General features: G+C 30.5%; 3 protein-coding genes and 1 long non-coding RNA gene across 4 annotated transcripts; 1 reads left to right on the top strand and 3 right to left on the bottom strand.

The window, feature by feature from the left end:
• Positions 1-4,370: 4,370 nt before the first annotated feature.
• On the bottom strand, positions 4,371-6,227 carry LOC108909386 (protein NPC2 homolog). The gene is made up of 4 exons (XM_018713713.1): positions 6,074-6,227; positions 5,375-5,491; positions 4,888-5,066; positions 4,371-4,747 (listed from the first exon to the last, which is right to left on the bottom strand). The coding sequence occupies exons 1-4, from the start codon at positions 6,210-6,212 to the stop codon at positions 4,652-4,654; spliced, it is 531 nt and encodes a 176-aa protein (XP_018569229.1). The 5' UTR covers positions 6,213-6,227; the 3' UTR covers positions 4,371-4,651.
• Positions 6,228-10,913: 4,686 nt separating this feature from the next.
• LOC108909391 lies at positions 10,914-18,880 on the top strand. Its single transcript, XR_001964417.1, has 2 exons — positions 10,914-11,409; positions 18,469-18,880. It is a non-coding gene; the product is annotated as an uncharacterized LOC108909391 (long non-coding RNA).
• LOC108909389 lies at positions 12,794-13,977 on the bottom strand. Its single transcript, XM_018713715.1, has 4 exons — positions 13,768-13,977; positions 13,499-13,615; positions 13,114-13,292; positions 12,794-12,940 (listed from the first exon to the last, which is right to left on the bottom strand). Exons 1-4 carry the CDS (start codon positions 13,844-13,846, stop codon positions 12,845-12,847), a joined length of 471 nt encoding a protein of 156 aa, XP_018569231.1. The 5' UTR covers positions 13,847-13,977; the 3' UTR covers positions 12,794-12,844.
• LOC108909390 (epididymal secretory protein E1-like) lies at positions 15,732-17,366 on the bottom strand. The gene is made up of 4 exons (XM_018713716.1): positions 17,233-17,366; positions 16,504-16,620; positions 16,006-16,178; positions 15,732-15,880 (listed from the first exon to the last, which is right to left on the bottom strand). Exons 1-4 carry the CDS (start codon positions 17,309-17,311, stop codon positions 15,785-15,787), a joined length of 465 nt encoding a protein of 154 aa, XP_018569232.1. The 5' UTR covers positions 17,312-17,366; the 3' UTR covers positions 15,732-15,784.
• Positions 18,881-19,089: the final 209 nt, after the last annotated feature.

Genomic DNA, 19,089 nt, shown 5'->3' with positions numbered 1-19,089 from the left:
GTAGGTGTTGGATCATCGTGCATACCTATGGTAATTGTACCTGTGCTGACTCTGTAGTTTTTTCTTTGGTTGAGTACTTACGGTAATTACAGTAGTTTTTATTAATTAATTTTTAATGTTTGGTAGGTGTTCATTAGCATACTACAAGCGTGTTTTTATGAAAATCAAATTTGAATGGAAAATACAACAAAAGTTGACATGAATTAGATTATACAAATACTTCATGTGCTTAAACATAAAAACAATTTACATACATCTATAATTTTTTACTCTGATCAATGTAAATCTGAATAATATTGCGTAGAATGAAGAAATACAGGAAAATTGTACATTATTTATTAAATCTAAAAAAGATAGCCAGTGACAGACATGAAGAAAGTTAAACTTTTGGTCCCTGCCCTTAAAACAAGAAGGTTAATAGATGTGATTACATCAGCGTATAGATTATTCATTTTATCTATGCCAATTTTGACCGACGGTGTAGATTTCAAAATATGGCGAATGCGCTGGTGATTATCTATTTTTTTTTGGCATTTATTTTATGCATCTTTTGTGCGATGTACTAAGATAGCTAAGCTACAGTGTTCCTATTTAGAAATAAAACAAGTAGTTTAGTATTTAATTAAACCAAGAAAATTAATTATTATAAGATTCACAAATATGAAGAAGCTGATTCTGTCGAAAATTATGGATACGTTATATCTACAACTGCTTGAAAAATTACTATATTGCGTGTACATTTTTTTTAATAAAACCAATGTTTTAATAATCAGCACGGCTTTGGATCTAAATAATAATACAAATTTGTCTCATTTTTCCAATTTTTACACTGAAAGAAATGGGCTTATTAAACTGCATATTAAATTGCATATTAAAACTTTTATAACAAATATACAACTTTTATTAAAAAAAAGCACTCACCTCCATATTCATTATTCAATAAGTTTAACTGAAAGGTGCTTAATACACCTTACGCATCTATGAAATAAAATTTATAATGAATTACTTATACATTATTATGTGTTATATACTTTATGTTCCAATTGTATAGTAGGGAAGATTTGTTGTATAAAGACCAGTATCCGAATTTGTATACAACAATTGTATGAACAGAATTATTCGTTCTTATACTGAATATCTTTCCGTTTTTAACGTGTAAAACGCGTCTTATAATGGTTAAGTGATCGTCACCTCTCGGTGCATAATCGGTTATGATCGTAAAATTTCCGACAGTCCATTGTACATCAACTTACGACTATTACACGTCTAGTTTGATAAAAATAGACAGTATAGGCACATGTGTTGTGGGATACATGATCATATCGCGTTGTGTGAAATGGAAAATTATATAAGTATCTAACTGTTTTAAGGCTTGTAGTTGTTTTGTTTTTTTAAATGTAAATCTTGTCTAAATCTTAAAAATTATTATTTTGTATGCCCTATTAGAAACCGCTAATGTTAAGTTTTGCATAAGATGGAGGAACAGAAAGTTAACGGTGACAAAGAAGAGCATGGGTACAAAGTCAATCAACCAGAGGAAATAGAATTAGATGGAAAGAAGCTCAACCTTGTAGGGGATGCTTCATTCTTAAGGTGGAAGAGTTATAGTGCAAATTCTCATGTAATACAAGAAAATACGGGTGCATCGTTGCTAAGAAAATAAACTGGACAGTTTTGGGAGCGATTTGTCATCATTTTTAGTGCTTAAAATTTTTATGTATGTTTACATTAGAACCTTAGCTTGTAATTACAGTTATCCAACATATAGTACACAATGGTCTTATAATGGCATATAGAATTCTAATAAAGAATAAAGCGCATTTCTTTCAGTGTATAAAATAAATTAAGCAGGATTTTCTCGTATTTAGACATAATTTTCAATATTTCTTTATTTATTTATCAACAAATTTATCTTAACAGATAGTATCAACTTGTCCCAATTAAATAGTTTCGTCAGTGAAGAGTTACGCCTGAAGTATTAAAAATTTTTATTCTTGAATTTGCGCGTAGTTTCTATCGGTACCGACGGAAAGACGCCCTAGAGAATTTTCTCCCGTTTCACCAGGAAACAATAGCGATTCATAGCGCCCCGAAAAAAATCGAAAATACTTAAAGAGTAGTAAAAACTCTCGCCGGCCGTAAATCTTTCCCGTTCGTGCAGCCTCAAAAGATGATGTCTCTCGACGAGAGAGAGAAAGAGAGAGAGGGCCGAGGTCGAGACCCCTGATATGTGGCACAGCACATCTAATGGCGGGCACACCCACAAACGGCTTACACACGCATAAAAGATATCAGATATCTAATTTTATTAAAGACTACTCATTTGTATACGGACAAACAGGCAAGAGAGGTAATTAAAAATATATTCCTCGTTTGCGCGCACACACTGCGAGCCTGTGACATTTCGTCCTGTTGTTTATTGCACGGAATTGTTAATTGGATAGCTCCCAGTGTCGTAGGTCGAGGGGCGCTGCTGCTTTTGTTTTTTTTTCGTGAAATCACCCGAAATATATGAAAATTCCAATGAAAATTTTCCAAAATTTTGTCACACCTGCGATAGGTAATCGTAGTACGAAACCCACAGCGGATTTGGAATTTTCACCTATGTTTTGAAAATAATTCAGTAAATCTTCAAACAGCCATCCACAGAGCACAAATCCTGCCTTAAGTACGGGACCATAAGCAAGCGATCGAAGACGATCTACGACGTACATTAGATTGCGCAAAACGGGACCTTTGGAAATATAGAAAAACTATTTAATAAATGCCACAAATAAAAATGTTCACATCAAACTTACACAATACTGTTTCATCTCACAAACACTGGTTCCTGGCGACACAGCACGCTTCTGCACGTTTCCCTACGAGCACAATGCCTCCTCCATGACATCAGGAAAATTGCAGGTGCGCGCGATTTACGACTGTTTAATTATTTTGACACCGAAAGAGAAACACAGATTTATTGATAGATTGCCGATAAAGGGAAATTTATTTTCCATTTAACTGCGCCTGCAATTACGCATCGGCGTTAATGTAAACATCGGTGTGATCGGACGTATTAGATCATCGTCAGCGAGCGGTTGATGGGCGGCCCATTAGAAATCGTGCTAGTGGAGGCAATAAACACGATGGTTTATTGGCGTTTTTCTCTGATTGGTACAGTAAAACTCGTAAAATGTTTAACGATTAATAAATAATGGGACATATTCTCGAGTGAACTACCAAAGAGAATAGACCACAATTTTATACGCATTTTCAAAACGGATATGAGATTTTTTATGGTTTCCACGCATTTGCCAAATTTGACATGCCGATAATGGAATTCATTGTTCTTTCTACAACTTTTAACCAATCAAAAAAGAGGTCTGTGTCTAATTAGCCTCTTTTTGAATCCCAAGGGAAAAGATGTTGAAAACGTTTCAATGAATTTTGACCACTTCTTGACTGAAAATATTTCAACATTTTCCTTTCGTGTATCAATAATTTAGTACACCTTTAGTAATTAATTGCTTGTTGTATTTTTTATTTGAATTAGTTTCATGCTTTTACAATAGAGTAAAAATACGAAGCTAATAATAGAATATGTTTCTTTTAACATGTGTTCTTAGACCTAAAGGACAACCTTTGCTCTCGTAAAACTATGAGCATGTCAAGAATTACATGAACCAGTGATACTAATCAAATTCTAGTAGATCTAGAACTAGATATCGTTGCCAAACCGTTATACTTGCAAGAAACATCATCAATTGTTTCATTTCCTATTTTATTTCTTTAGATAAAGTTCTAATATTTAAATAAGGTATTATTTAGCAAAATTAAACCGTTCCTCATGACACCAAATTAAAAACATGCATTTTAAATGTTATTTATCATATATTTATGTCAAACAGAAAACTTCAAAATCCCTCATTCAAAATGGAAATCAGAATTACTCAGAAGACTACAACAAATAAATCCTTACTTGCAAATATTTTTTCAATATTAATAAATATTTATGACATAAAATCAATTTTCGTTCCTAAATATGTATTATTCTAAAGAATTGCTGGTAATTCAATAAATGGAAATAAATTATTATTATGTAACATGTATGTAAAGTACCATTTCTTTCACGATTGGGTTTTTTGCCGCACTTAGCTACAGCTATTTTTGAAGAAAGGTGCTTTACACACAAATGGCTTAAGATATATTTTCTACTACGCCGATAAGTATCTGGTATAAATTAAAACGATATATTTTATACGTTACTGTATATAGTATATTGTATTAGACGCTACTGTAGTTTATAAAACAGTGAAGTAATAGCAGATTATTTTCCGGATTACAGATCGAAAAGAACCTGAATTAAATTTGAATTAAATATCCCAAGGTAAAGTAATAGCAATTATTATTGATTTTTTCACTCAATCAAAGTTCATTAATTAATTTTATACCATTCACGTCATTTTTGTACTGATAAAACTCGAGTGTTCTAAAGTTTTATCACAGGGCATGCATTAATTCTATTCGATTACAAATTACAAATTTTGTTTTTTCAATTGTTTAATGTTAGAAATAAAAGTTTGGTTTTAAATTAAGATTATAAAATTATATGAATATTCCAACGTCTACATTATAGATTTGCCTATGTGTATTTGTATCAATCCCTACTTTACGTCTTCTTAAATTGAATGTCAATGACGAAGCAGACCACATCAGCGTTATTGTTATCCTCGTCGTTTATAGTAAACGTCAAAGTCACCGCCGCCTGCAAGATAAATACGTGTTAATAAACAATAATTAGTTATAGCTGTAGAAATTATAGAAATAGTATTCGGACAAGTTTGAAGACGCAACGAGTAGTGGTCTATATTGTTTGCTATTTTTTATTATAATGAAATGGCTCACCTCGGGGAAGATATCAAGGATGTGCATGGTATGGGCATATTCAACTAGTTCTCCAGCTGACACTGGACAATTCGTGTTCAGGATTCCTACACAAGCATCGTCTTCGCCCAGGGGATACTCTAACTCAACACCTATTGCAGTGGCTATGATTTTCGGCTTAATGTGTTCCAGATATGTAGCTAGAAATTAACAGAACTATGATTTTAAGATGTAAATATTGTGTGTAAGAATGTTTTTACTTGAATTTTCGTTGCATGAAAATAGTATGATTTTCTAATACTCTTCTTCCATTGCAAACTAAAATTACCGATCAAGTCAGCTGTTTAATGAAGATATATAGTGTAAGTATCATCTTAGAAATTATTGTCGAACAATCTAATATGTTAAACTTTCGAACTGACTAAGAAACTCAAAATGTATGAAATTTGCGAGTATTTTTTTAATAAAATGTATCTCTATCTGCATATCTATAATGTATGAAACTTACGAGCAGTAAAAGAAACCGTAAGGGTTACATCTGATCCAGGCTTCACTATGCATGGTCCTTTTGCACAAACCGTGTTATTTGCAGTCAATACCACTTCTGGTAAGAGAGCATCGTGACCTAAAAAAATATTTTCAGATATTAACTGTTCCTTTTGCTGCCAAATCACTATGGTCGTGATAGGACCATTTTCAATTTTCGTGACTTTTTTATATAATTTAGTACCCATTTAAAGTAGCTTTCATGAATTTTTTCAAATTTTTATTTCAACCCGTCAAGAAGTTTTGAGCATTTGGATATTTGGGGAAAAAAAATTCCTTCGAAAAATCCTGAAACCTTTTAAAATGCAAATTTATGAGACAGGTCCTAGAGTAGTATCTTTTTTTATTCTACTTCTTTTCCCATGACTACTTACTAAAAATACCACATTTTTAAAAGTACTTCTACTAAATGTCTAAATTATTGTTAACTAAATAGGTATTCCGATTTTCTTTTTTTTCAATATTAAAAAGTTTGTTTTACATAATGCCATAATACTTGTTATATTTTTGACCATTTGTATTTAGTAAAAACATTTAGATAGGAATAGATAGATTAACGACGAAATAGAAAAAAATAATTTCAAGCCAAAATGGCTCACCCAGCATATGTACATACTATAGGTAAATATCTACTGTTATAATATAGTCAAAGTATACTTACAAGAATTTACGACTGTAGTATCTTTCGAGTAGGCGTAATTTACCAAAGTTAACAGAACCAAAGCTGCGAAGACCTTCATTTTCGTTATTTCACCTTCAGAATACTTGAGAAGTGGAAGATTGGAAGTGAGGAAATGCATAGTCCCGTCTACTTTTATACTAAATTATTTGGATTTGATAAGATCTTCTTCGAGGATTAGCATTGTTTCGCAATGTTATCATATCATTCCACCTTCCTCAACACCTGCGATAATAAGTATTTGCATTTTTTTAAATAAAAACGTATTGAATTTGATTTCCAATGATAACGATTGATCCACACAGGTGGTAAAAATTATGTAACTAATTTCGAGAGGTTCAGTAATCGTCAAATTAAGAGGAAAAGTTTGTGTAGACATACACTTTAAAATAATAGATAAGTTATTGAAAGGAATTTTGTTTCACGAAGATGTATTTATAGAACTTCTTTTTTAACCAGGCCTCTCATTTAAAAATATTATTTAGTTTTATAATTAACCAAGACACTTAAAAAATAATAATAGACTCTGTACATAAACAATAAAAAACAGAACTAACAATTTTTCCCAACCTAATTCCTCCAAAAACGAGATGTGAAACAGTCTGAATTAGAAAGATCATAGAATGTTCTTTGTAGATCTCTCTCATTGCTACCGCAATAGAAAGCTAATTATTTTTACTCTATTTTTTTATTATTTCAGTCACGAGAGTATACAGATGTCGAATTCATCCATTTGCTTATCTTTTATTCAAGCAAATGTGAACTGTTAAAAATTTAAGTTATACTAATTTTCTCTACAGTCCACAACTGACAAAATTTCCTGTTAATACGGGATAAACGTAAATCTTTTGTTTTCGCCGTAATTTGCAGTCAATTCTACTTTTGTCAGTTTTCAAATTTAACGAAGAGTGAATTTCAGTATACTTATAAAATTGAGACGTCATTTTAAAAACTTGTTTTTCGTCAGCCAAAAATTGTGTTATTCTCCTATTTATGAAATTTGTAGATTCCTACAAATTAGATCATAATTATATGATCTACTTAAAGAAGCTACAAATATATTTATTTGGATTCCTGTTTTTCTGTTATATTTTATTTGTCTGGCAGAATTTTGTTCAATTGTGCTGTTTCGTCATTATTGTTGTTGTTTTTTTTTTTAATATCTGTATCGATTAAAAAGAAACTGGAAAAGTTCTAGCAAAAGGAAATCTCCCTGACGATTTCAAACAATTTTTTAACTTTATTCCAGTGAGGTGATTACGTCACACCGAAATCTTTTTTAACTGCGATGAATTAAAAGCTTCATTAGTGATCATTTTTGAAAAAAATGTACTGTATTCTGATATTATGAATTTATTCATAATAGATATTTTAAATATATCGTATTTTCTTTTTTTTTCAGTTATTTGTGTATTTTTCTAAATTTTGATAATGTAATGCTGTTATTTTAAAGTCAGGCAAGCTACATTTTAATACATGACGTTTGAAAACGACGTCAGTCTATTTTTTGCTTTAAAAATATCACCTGCAATGGTATTTGACACTGATCAGTAATTTTTTGAAGAATATGCAGGTGTACCCTTAGGTTTTCGGAATAATAAGTTGTTAGATATAAATCAAACCTTATTTGTGAGTTTAAAAACTTACGTGACATCGCATACAGGGTTTCAAAACTATTGCCTACATTTTTACTCATATTTACATATAAACTATATGTTTAGATATTTCAATAAATTACATAGTTGTGTGTTAGATTAATTGGTACCTTTTCGCTTATCATCTAACTTTAGTAAATTCTGAAGACCTGTAAACATTCCTGTAGTTTTTGTTCAGATGTAGATCAATTTTGTGGCTTCCAACTCCATTTTTGCATCATAATTACTTTTACAAGTGCGGCCTAACCGCTTGGATTCATGTCATTGATATGAAAAGTCAAGCAACGCTGATCGCTGTTAATACTTGCTATTTAAATCCAAAATAATCAAAAAGCTAAAAGCTACTTTTATATAAAAATTGTTGCAGGTCCAACATAAAAAGTCATTTTGCTGTATTACTGAATTGAATCCGAGTCACAGAACTGATTTTGCAGTTGTGACCAGAAGTGAATTTATTTCTGACCAGTCTGGTACATTTCTATATAAGATAAATTTCCAGACAGTTTTTCGGTTGATAAAATCTCACTGATTCATATATTGTACAATATTTGCACACCTGTGTGACAAGTGATAGGTATTTTTTTATCAGAAAAATCTAAAAAGCATCCGTCTAGGATCGATAATAAATATTATATTTAACACTAGTTGCTTTTCATACTTTTGGTAAATCAGTTGTGAAATTTGGGCATTCGATCGCAATGCTAACGTACGTAGGTATTCTTATTAAAATTGTCATTATTTACTTATAGTCCAACCAAATTACACTTGGAAAAAAATTGTTATCTGGACTCTTACAAGTCGAAATGGTAAAAGGGCTTATAAAAAACCTAAAAAAATAAATGCGTGAGCAGGGGCGGCGGAGGATTGGTTTGGGGGGTTGAAAACTTGTGAAAATTTGTATCATTGGGATTTCTGGCGAAAGTTGACGTCAAACAAAAAATTATCTACTACAAAAGTTGTAGATCATGCAAAAATCTACAACTTTTGTAGAAGTCACTTTTTGTGACAACCTTAAAATTTCCGAGAAAAATACGAAAAACAGTTTTTTTCTAATTTTTTGTTTTTTATTTCTCATTTCCGCAAAAATAGTTTAACTTTGACGAAACTTGGAGAAAGTATACCTTTCTGTGTCTTAAATAACCATAATTTTTTTTAAATAAATAAATCAAGAAGTTTCCGAGATATTCATTTTTTCAGGTCTGAAACACCAAAAAAATATGAAGAAAACCGGTTTTTCGCATTTTTCTTGGAAATTTTAAGTTGTCATAAAAAGTGACCTCTACAAAAGTTGTAGAGTTTTGCATGAGCTCCAACTTTTGTAGTAAATACTTTTTGTTTGACGTCAACTTTCTCCAGAAATCCCAATGATACAATTTTTCACAACTTTTCAACCCCCCACCCCTGCTCACGCATTTATTTTTTTTTTCGTTTATTATAAGCCTCTTTACCATTTCCACTTATAAAAGTCTAGGTAACAATTTTCCTTTTTTTACCCTCTAAATGAATTCTTTCGATCGATCTGTTATGTATTTCTAATTGTCTATTTTAATTAATAAGCGACATTTTGTACGTACCTAACTCAATAAAATAATTTCATTTTTTTTTAAATAGTCCATCGAACAAACAAATAACATAAACCAATTTTTTAAATTTTTTACATAAAAAAACAGTCAAATAAATTCAAAACTTCTTTTCTAATAGCTCTTTTCAAGTAAAGTCAAACAATATTCCTCGATACCAGATATTTAGATAGGCAAGAGGTGTCAACCTCATAAACAAGATTTCTAACCGTTGATATTGCAGGAAACTACTACTCTGTTGACTAGCATTGAATTATCAATATCTATTAGAAATAAAAACAAAACATTATTTGTCTAAATGTATTTAATACAAAAACACATACTTCTAACATCACCAATAATTTAATGATTGTATATTTTTTATAAGCAAATTTTGGAAAACTTTTGACGCTCGTTACAAAGTGTCATTTTTCCTATAAGTTTTTTATTTATCCATATATCATTTTGTTAATTGTTTTTCTAAAATATTTTTTCATACACCCTGTTCGAAGGAAATTTTTTTATTGCCATACTTAAATTATGAAAATACCGCAGATTATACATGAAAGATTGCAGTCCATTCACATTGGCATTAAATAAAAAGTGACATTTGAAGTGTACTAATCAACAATCCTTTTCAATGGATATGCCTTATCAGTTAAGTCTCCCATACATATTATTTCTATAATTACATGCACGTGCTTTAAAAAATATGAACAGATGAATATCTGCTCCCGATCTCACTGTACAGCTTCTGGTAAAGAAGCATCGTCACCAGTGTAGAAATATTTTTATTAATTTCGTGTAAATCCGGCTTCAGATAAAGCGATCATTTGCAAAGGACAAATGTCGTATCGTGTGTGGAGGTGCATATCATTAGACTAATGCAATAGACGAATGTCGTATCGTGTGGATGGTGCATATCGACACATTCGAAAACATGTCATGACACTTGCAAAATATTCGACACTTACTACAACTACCATATCAGCAGGATTCATTTTCATAGAAGAATTTACATTGGTTGTTTCTCCTACCATAATTAGGAAAACCGGAGTGGCCAAAGCCTTCAGTTCGTTTAACCCGCTAACTCCGAAATTTTAAATCAGAAATTCTGATTACTTATCTCTAGGAATCCTTTTCTTAAGAGCTTGGTTTAGATAAGGTACTAGCGGTTTGTAATAAAACAGACTTATTTTTTCTCCTAATATTATTTCATGTTCTGAACTGCTGTTGATTACAAAATGTGTTTTATATTTTATTTTTGATGGATCATATACCTCTTAGAAAAAGTATCACAGAAAAATATGTATGCTGCTTCATCTTATTTTTAAAAATAAATATAAATGAATTCAGTAAATTTAGTTTATATTTAATTCAGATTTAGTCCAGACCTAAACTCGAAGAATATAGACTTTTCTACACACTTATTTTATTTTTTACTAATCCGTTTCCTATTTATGTGTACGTTATGTAATTTGGAATATTGGATATGATGTATACAAGATGTAATTTAATCTAACTGTCGCAAATGAACAAAACCAGTTCCTATAAACATATATGCAGAAACGTTCGTTTTCTATATACACCCTGTATATCGTTCTAAATTAATAAAATTATTTGGTTTATATCAAATCGCTGAAAACAGTCCAGAGAAGCTATAGGTATACATTATATTTAACTCCACTTATAGATAACATGGTTATCTGAACAGCTATTAATTTCACATAAAAATATCGATGTTTTGACACTTCTAACAATAATTACCTAGGGACAGGGTCTAACATTTTATTATTTATTTAATACTTTCCTCGTTTGTGGAAAAAGGCAATCGATTTGCCTATACCCAAAAAAAAAAAATAATTCAGAATCGTTCTCTGATCTTAGAATAATTAGTATACTACCTGCGTTTTCCAAAATTTTTGAAAGATTGTTATATAATCACATTTATGACTATTTTGTAAATAATAGTCTCTTACCTCAATCGCAATGTGGCTTCAGGAAAGGGTATAGTACTTTAACTGCTCTAATTACCGTCACTGATGATTTAATAAAAGCACAGGACAGGGGACTAGTTAGTGCTTTAGTTACTGGACTCAACAAGGTATGTGTTAATGACATTTTATCTAATAGTTTAGAAATACTTTCTGGTGTACCCCAGGGTTCAATTTTGGGTCCCTTACTTTTTATACTTTACACTGCTTCCATTTTAGAATCAATTCAACAATGTAAAGTACAAGCTTATGCTGATGAGACTCAACTATTATTATTTTGATATTAATGATCTGAATCAAGCATGCAATATTATCAGCTCTGAGTTACAAACTGTAAGGCAGTTATCTGATGAACATAACTTAAAATTAAATTTTAGCAAACCAAAATGGTTTGGTACCAAGAAAAAGGTACAAATATTAAGACTCAACTTTAATATTATAATTGATGTTATTCCAATTCCTATTACTAACAGTGTAAAAATTCTAGGAGTGACTCTTGACAGTAACTTACGATTCAATCAGCATGCGAAAACATTATTCAAAAAATCTTATTCTTCGCTTAGATTAATTTATAGTAGTCGTCATATTCTGAATAAGAAACTGAAAATTAATTATGTGAGTCACTTGTCCCTTCCTATTTTAATTACTGTGATTATGTCTATTGTCCATGTCTTAGTATACAAGAAAAAAATGGAATTCAAAAAGTTCAAAATTCATGTTGTCGACTTGTACTTGGATTAAGAAAATTTGATCATATTTCTCACAAAATTGTAGAAATCAAGTGGCTCAACATGAAGAATCGTCGATGTCACCATCTTGTGCATAAAATTTTAACCATTCCTTCTTATCATCCATTAAAAACTAAATTTGTTAAACGCTTTAATGTTCATTCGAGGAATATCCGATTTAAAAATACCTTTACAATGCCACATCATCGTAGTGCCCTATTTAAAATATGTTTTACTTATAATTCTATCACTTTATACAATTCTCTTCCTGATAATATAAAAATTTTTAATATTAACAAATTCTGGTATAAATTTAAATCGTATCTATTGAGTGGACAGCTGATTTTATAGTTTATATTCGAAGATTTTTATTTTAAACTGTTGATTATTGTTAGGTAATTGTATTTTATTTTAACTGTGTTATTGTTTCTTTTCTGAGCAATTGTCTGCTGTTATTTATGTATTTTGAAATCACATCTATCGCATACATATGGTTGAGTGTGAACAGCTTTTGCTAGACTTCGCCATAGGTTTGCGAATTTTTCCCTTCATTTTTTCTATTTCTTTATTTTTATATGTACTTTATCTGCTTCTAATAAAGACGATTTATTATTCTTTATTATTGTTATTATTATTATTTGCACAAATTTTATTCTCATACAAATGTTGTTCCCGTTGTTTTATATTAGGAATAAATTACTGGTTTTAAATCAAGGTTATAATGAGCCGAATAAGTTCTCTGTAATTCGAAAACAAATAGATAAAAAATATAAATGCACTATTTACTTTATTGTTCGTATTTGTATCAATGTCCACACTATGATTTCTCAATTAGAACATCAATGGTATAGCATATCACTTCAGCACCATCGTTGTCGAGATCAAGTAAAACGGAAGTCAATGTAGCAACCCCCTAGAAAACAAATTGTCTAAGTCAGCATTAGTTACAGCAGTAGATGATAGGGAGGATAGAAATGTTATAGAAACTCTGCAAGAATACTGTTTAGTTGCACAAGCTGTCTAGAAATTTTGAAGACGCAAGGAATGGTTCGATAGTTATATATTTTTTTATATTTAATAGCTCACCTCGGGATAGATGTCACTTAGAACCTGTTCGTGTTCATAATCGACGTGTTCGCCAGCTGCCACTGGACATTTCGTGTTCACAATTCCTTCACAAGCATCGTCTTGGCCCAGAGATACTTCTAACTCAACATCTCCTACTGTAGCTATGAGTTTCGGCTTAATATGCTCCAATTTTACAGCTAGAAATTAACGGAACAGTGAGATTAAGTTGTAGACGTATTGTACGTAAGAATTTTAAACACTCGAAGTTATGATGAATTTTGTTGGCGTTGTATGTGTGATATGTTCTCGTTAGATTCACCTCGAAGAAAAGATTTAACATTGTAAAGTTTAGAACTCAAAATTTGTTAAATTTCTGTGTTCTTTGTTTAATAAAAATACTTACGGGTATCAAAGGAGACCAATATAGAAACGTCTGATCCAGGGCTCATAACACACGGCCCCTCTGTACAAATGGTGTTGTCTACGATCATTGTTACTTCTGGTAAAAGAACATCATGACCTGTAAAAATATTTTTTTTATAACTTATTGGTCTAAAATTTTACTATCAGTTACACTTTTCGAGATATCAATGCATCCATAGCCAACATGAGCCATTCAGTATTATATATACCACCTATCAGGTATAATATAAACAATTCAAATATACTTACAAGAGCCTACCTTTGTTGTATCTGCCGCATAAGCATAATTTACCAAAACTAACAAAATCAAAGACGGCAAGACCTTCATTTTCGTGCTTGCAACTAATAGGTATAGAAACTGAATACTGTAATATGGAGCTGTACTGTCCCGTTGACTTTTATACTAAATGCTGTATGGATTCGATAAGATTTTCTACGGTGATTAATATTGTTTTGCAATAATTTGTTATTATTATCGCACTCAGAACCTTATTTCCACGAAAAAATTGCGATAATGAATGTTTGCCTTTTTTAATAAAAGCATATTAAAATTGATTTTTAATGACAATAATTAGTCATCGCAAGTCAAAAAAACATTGTAACAAACTTCAACAGGTGATAAGTTATTAACTGGAATTTTATTTCATTGTCAATTGAATGCTGCTTCACTGAAACTTTTTATCTACCAGATTACATGTAAATTTTGTTACGCAACCATCAAATTTTACTAAACACTTATCACAGATTTACAAATTTTCCACACCGTATTCAAAGAACTTCTGTTATTTAACATGTCCTCGAAGTTTGTAATTTTCTATTATGATAATCATGACATTATACAAAGAGCAAATAAGTCCTCTGTTTTACTAGATTACATTTACAAATCGATTTTTACGTTGGAAAATTCGTAGATGGCAATTTCTACTTTAGTTCTATATTATTTAACTGCAGAATATACAGAGGTAGTCAAAATGGTCGAGAAAGCGAATATCGCTCTGTAATTCAAAAACAAGTGAGAATATCAAATATCTGGTTGGCCAATCAAACTTGTCTTGAGGATCTAACTACAATATTTGTTTCTGTTTTTGGTTGGAAAGATTGTAACAAATGAAAATTTTCTTAGCCACATCAAACAACTCAATCGAAGTCTGTATTAAAAACTAATATATAATCATTACAAATCGCTTTTTTCTTTTATGGAGCTGATAGGTTGTGTAGCGCATTTTTTATGTAGAAAACAATCTACATATGCCACAACTGAATAGTGATAAATAGTGGTAATGTTCTTAAAATTAAAATAAAAACAAATTTGTATGGATCCTTAGATATTCTCTCACAAACAAATCTCGTTTTTTGTAGTACAAATAAGGTACATAATGTTCTTACCAGCTTAAATGAACTAAATGATATACTTTTTTATTAATTCTACAAGTAAATTGGTTTCGTCTACTTTAAATTTATAGGTCTTTATTCTATCTCTATCCATCATATACCTACGGCTAGTTGAATCACGCATACATAGGGACGAGAAAATCATTGAATTGAACTATTTTACAATAATCCAGTTTTATTTTAATCCTTGAATTTAATATGGGTTAATTGCTATTGATGAACAAACCGTAATAGCTGTTTTACATTGACAATTTATTGATCAATTAATTGATGAAGTCGCTTCATCAAGAAATTGGACAAGTGTAATGCACCGAATCAGCTGTCAAATAACTCCATCAATTTCTTGACGAATTAGAGCATGTTCTAATTTTCGTCAATTTCTTCGTGAAGTTCGGAAGTACCAACCCAACAGATTTCCAGCCACAGATCAGTAATGAGGTTATGTTATTGGAATATGTAAATAATTGTGTGGCGTCGTGCTAGTTTTGCATTGTTTTTACTGATTTGTTACTTACAAAAACTAATGTTTATATAATATGTGTCAAAACGGTACCGCTGTTGTGTCACTACAATTATGAGTGGAAAGGTGACATTTTTTAAATTTATTTGCTTCTTTTATTCATTGGTAGAACTGATTCATGCGTCAAAAAACTTGACAAAGTCCGTATCAGTGTAAAACCACACAATAAATTCGTGAATTAATTGATGAAGAACTTCGTCAATTTATTGATGAATAAATTGTCAATGTAAAACAGCTTTAGGAAATGGATTTGCACAAATTAAATGTATTGTTGTTTCAATTATTTATTTTCATTAAAATATTTCAACATCTACATTATATATTTTCCTGTTCATATTTGTATAAATGTCTACATTACGAATTTTTAATTGTAACGTCAAGGGAGAAGCATATTACTTCAGCGTCATCGTTATCCTCATCAAGTAAACTGACAGTCACTGTAGCATCCACCTACAAAACAAATTAGTATTAGTTAACATTAGTTACAGTAGTAGAAACAGTATGGAAACTCTGCCCGAATACCGTGTAGTGTTCAATATCTTTTACATTTCCTTTCTTTCAGTTTAATAACTAACCTCGGGATATTCATTAGCTATAACCTGACTGTATTCATAATCAACGTGTTCGTTAGCTGCTACTGGACATTCCGTGTTCACAATTCCTTTACAAGCATCGATCAGGGGTATTTCTACGTCAGCATCTGGTCCCGAAGCTACGAATTTCGCCTTAATGTGCTCCAATTTGACAGCTAGAAATTAAAGGACAATTAGAAGAGATTAAGTTGTAAAGATCTAGATCTAGATGTAAAGTTCTTAATTTTTTTTTACGTAAATTGTGAATGCGTAAAAAAGTGTTGAAAATAATGTTTGCACTCATGCTATATTATTTTCCAATATTTCTGTTCCTTCTCAAACCAAGAATACTTAAAAAGTCAAGCTAAGAACCATCGGCACGACAAATTTTGTTGAATTTATAACTTTGTTAACATTTTAATATTTCTAGTTCATCGAATATAACTCAAAATTTGTTAAATTTACATTTTTGTTTAGTAAAATGTATTTATAAATACTTACGGGTATCAAAGGAAACCAATACAGAAAGTTCTGAACCAGTTCCGACTACACAAGGTCCCTCTGCACACACTGTGTTGTCTATGGTCACTTTTACTTCTGGTAAAAGAGCATCGTGACCTAAAAAAAATATTTTTTTAAATTATTTGCGTTGCATTTATATGCATTTACTAAATATAGATAAAATAAATGCTCATACATTTGAATATTTACAACATAAGCTCATTTTATTTTTATTTCAAAGTAAGAAGCGTCGAGCTAAATAAAACTGTACTAATTAGGCCATTTTGGAAGTTCATAAATCTCGGAAATTATGATGTACTATAATCATAAGTCACTATAATCTGACAACTTATTGTGACTTTATTATTGATATTACCAAAAAAGTTTTTGCTTTTTTATGAATTTTTATAATACAGTATTAGAAAAAACAACTGAATGTAAAGTATGAAAAGAGGTTGCAAAGGAAATAACGATGGTTTCTACGGATTTTAAATATTCGTTAGAATAGAAAGATTATAGTCTCTTTTTTCAACATATCCCGAAAACCTTAACAGCTGGAGCCGGTCTGTGATTGCTCTAGAGTTAGTAACTTAATGATCTAAAATTTCTCCCATATGCGACTACGTTCCTATCTCTTACAATTTCTCAATACATGCAGAACCAAAACGACCTATCCAGAATTATATAAACGATATACAATTATAATAGAAATAGTTAAAATATACTTACAAGCTTTTACAGCTGTGGTGTCTGCCGAATAAGCATAATTTACCAAAGTCAGCAAAGCTAAAGATGCCAAGACCTTCATTTTCGTACTTTTAGCTTTAGATCACGAATATTAGAAATGGAAGAATATAATGAGGAACTGTAATGTCCCATCTACTTTTATACTAAATTCTATGCATTCGATAAGATTCTCTAACGGAGATTGGTATTTTTTTCAATATATTTGTTACTATTATCACACTCATACCCATTGTTCAACACCTAAAAATGCGATAATGGATTTTTTTATAAAATCACATTGAAACTTTGTTTTAATGGCAATAATTAATCTACACAACAACTCATCAAAATAAGAGGAAAAGTTTCCGCTTCAAAACAATAAAAGGAAACAGGATCAAATTTTTTTCAAAATCCCTATGAACCTTGCTTGCAATCCCATTATTTATTAGGGGAAAGCTCAAGCGACAAAAATATTTTGATTTGAAAGGTTGAAATTATGTTATAAAATTTATTGTTATATGTTCCTTTATTTCATATAGCAAAGCATACAGAAAAGATTTAAAAAAATAATTACTTTTATACAAAAAAAAGTTACTGGTCCAAAAATTGAAGGTCATGTTGCAGTATTACTAACGAGAATTTGAGTCATATAATCTGACCGACCTAGTGCATTTCTACATAAGATAAGACATAAGAGAAATATCACTTCCAAAGGTAATTTTGCGATTGATAAATCAGGACCTTCGGTGTTATTGCACAATATTTGCGCACTTGTGACAAGTGGCTGGAATTTTATATCAAATAAGTATGACAAATAACTGCAACGAAGTAGTAAGGATTTTAAATTTAACATTAGTTTTTTTTTATTTAACAATCTATATTAAAATTTTTGTTTAAAAAATATACCTACCTATGGATTGTCACAGAAATAAGTGTCAGATGTAGACTTATGAAAACTTGGACTAGTGACTTTATTTACTACCAATCAACAAGTATCCTTATCAGTCAAGACTCTCGTTTCATATTATTTCTGTAATTATTTACACATGCTGTAGAAAAAAAGTTTAGACGCATGTGCGATGCTAGTTGCATTATACATTCTCATAATTAAAACAAAAAAAAATTATTTCGAATATTTTAAAAATTCTACCATTTCTTCAGTATTTTTATTTAATTTTTAATATAATGTAATTTATTGTAAATAACGCAACTTATTGTTAATTTTTATTATATCCGTAGGTATGTCAGTTATCTGGTCAAGTAAATAATCAAAATTATAGACCTTGTCCTATAAGAAATCCTCATAAGTTTATTGAAACATCCTTACATCCTCAGAAGATAGTAGGCCCAATTTTTTCCCGAGAACTAATAAATGAAAACGATAGCAAGCTCTGTAATCACTGCATAATAGTAATGATGGACTGCAATGTGGATTTTTTCATCACGATGGAGCCACAGTACATACTACATCAGAAAATGTAAGATATATGCAGGAATTTTGTGCGGTGATATATTGATACGAGGGTATTGTGGTCCGCACGAAGTCCTGATCTCACCCCGTTAGATTTTTATGTGTTTGGTGGTATCAACAATAATATATTTCGAACATCTGTAATAAATTTTAGTTAGCAGAATAAAAACATTATTTGTGTGTGAGTTTTTTACTTAGGTATATCTTGGAACCTATGCATTTTGGAAGAATATTGAAGAGGAAAAAAGTTTCAGAATTTAATTTTGCATAATATACTATAAGTTAAAAGTGTTTAAATTTATTACCGATGTTGGAAAATTCTTCTATTCTTTCCTAAACAAATATCCTAATTTTGTAAAATGATTCTTGGATGATTGGTATTGTAAGAA

This window comes from Anoplophora glabripennis, unplaced genomic scaffold, assembly GCF_000390285.2.
Source record: "Anoplophora glabripennis isolate ALB-LARVAE unplaced genomic scaffold, Agla_2.0 scaffold143, whole genome shotgun sequence".
NCBI classification, from domain to species: Eukaryota; Metazoa; Arthropoda; class Insecta; order Coleoptera; family Cerambycidae; genus Anoplophora; species Anoplophora glabripennis.
The sequence above is the reverse complement of the archived record's forward strand: the minus strand, read 5'-3'. Positions and strand labels throughout refer to the sequence as shown.

What these genes read in the sequence shown, in the direction of transcription:
- LOC108909389 (XM_018713715.1), bottom strand. Translation starts at nt 13,846, where the DNA reads ATGAAGGTCTTGCCGTCTTTGATTTTGTTAGTTTTGGTAAATTATGCT. An exon ending in ATTGGTCTCCTTTGATACCC is followed by an intron (nt 13,293 to 13,498) that starts GTAAGTATTTTT and finishes GTTAATTTCTAG; the next exon opens with CTGTAAAATTGGAGCATATT. An exon ending in TAAGTGACATCTATCCCGAG is followed by an intron (nt 12,941 to 13,113) that starts GTGAGCTATTAA and finishes TTTGTTTTCTAG; the next exon opens with GGGGTTGCTACATTGACTTC.
- LOC108909386 (XM_018713713.1), bottom strand. Translation starts at nt 6,212, where the DNA reads ATGCATTTCCTCACTTCCAATCTTCCACTTCTCAAGTATTCTGAAGGT. An exon ending in TACTACAGTCGTAAATTCTT is followed by an intron (nt 5,492 to 6,073) that starts GTAAGTATACTT and finishes ATATTTTTTTAG; the next exon opens with GTCACGATGCTCTCTTACCA. An exon ending in TACGGTTTCTTTTACTGCTC is followed by an intron (nt 5,067 to 5,374) that starts GTAAGTTTCATA and finishes GTTAATTTCTAG; the next exon opens with CTACATATCTGGAACACATT.
- LOC108909390 (XM_018713716.1), bottom strand. Translation starts at nt 17,311, where the DNA reads ATGAAGGTCTTGGCATCTTTAGCTTTGCTGACTTTGGTAAATTATGCT. An exon ending in ATTGGTTTCCTTTGATACCC is followed by an intron (nt 16,179 to 16,503) that starts GTAAGTATTTAT and finishes TTTAATTTCTAG; the next exon opens with CTGTCAAATTGGAGCACATT. An exon ending in TAGCTAATGAATATCCCGAG is followed by an intron (nt 15,881 to 16,005) that starts GTTAGTTATTAA and finishes TTTGTTTTGTAG; the next exon opens with GTGGATGCTACAGTGACTGT.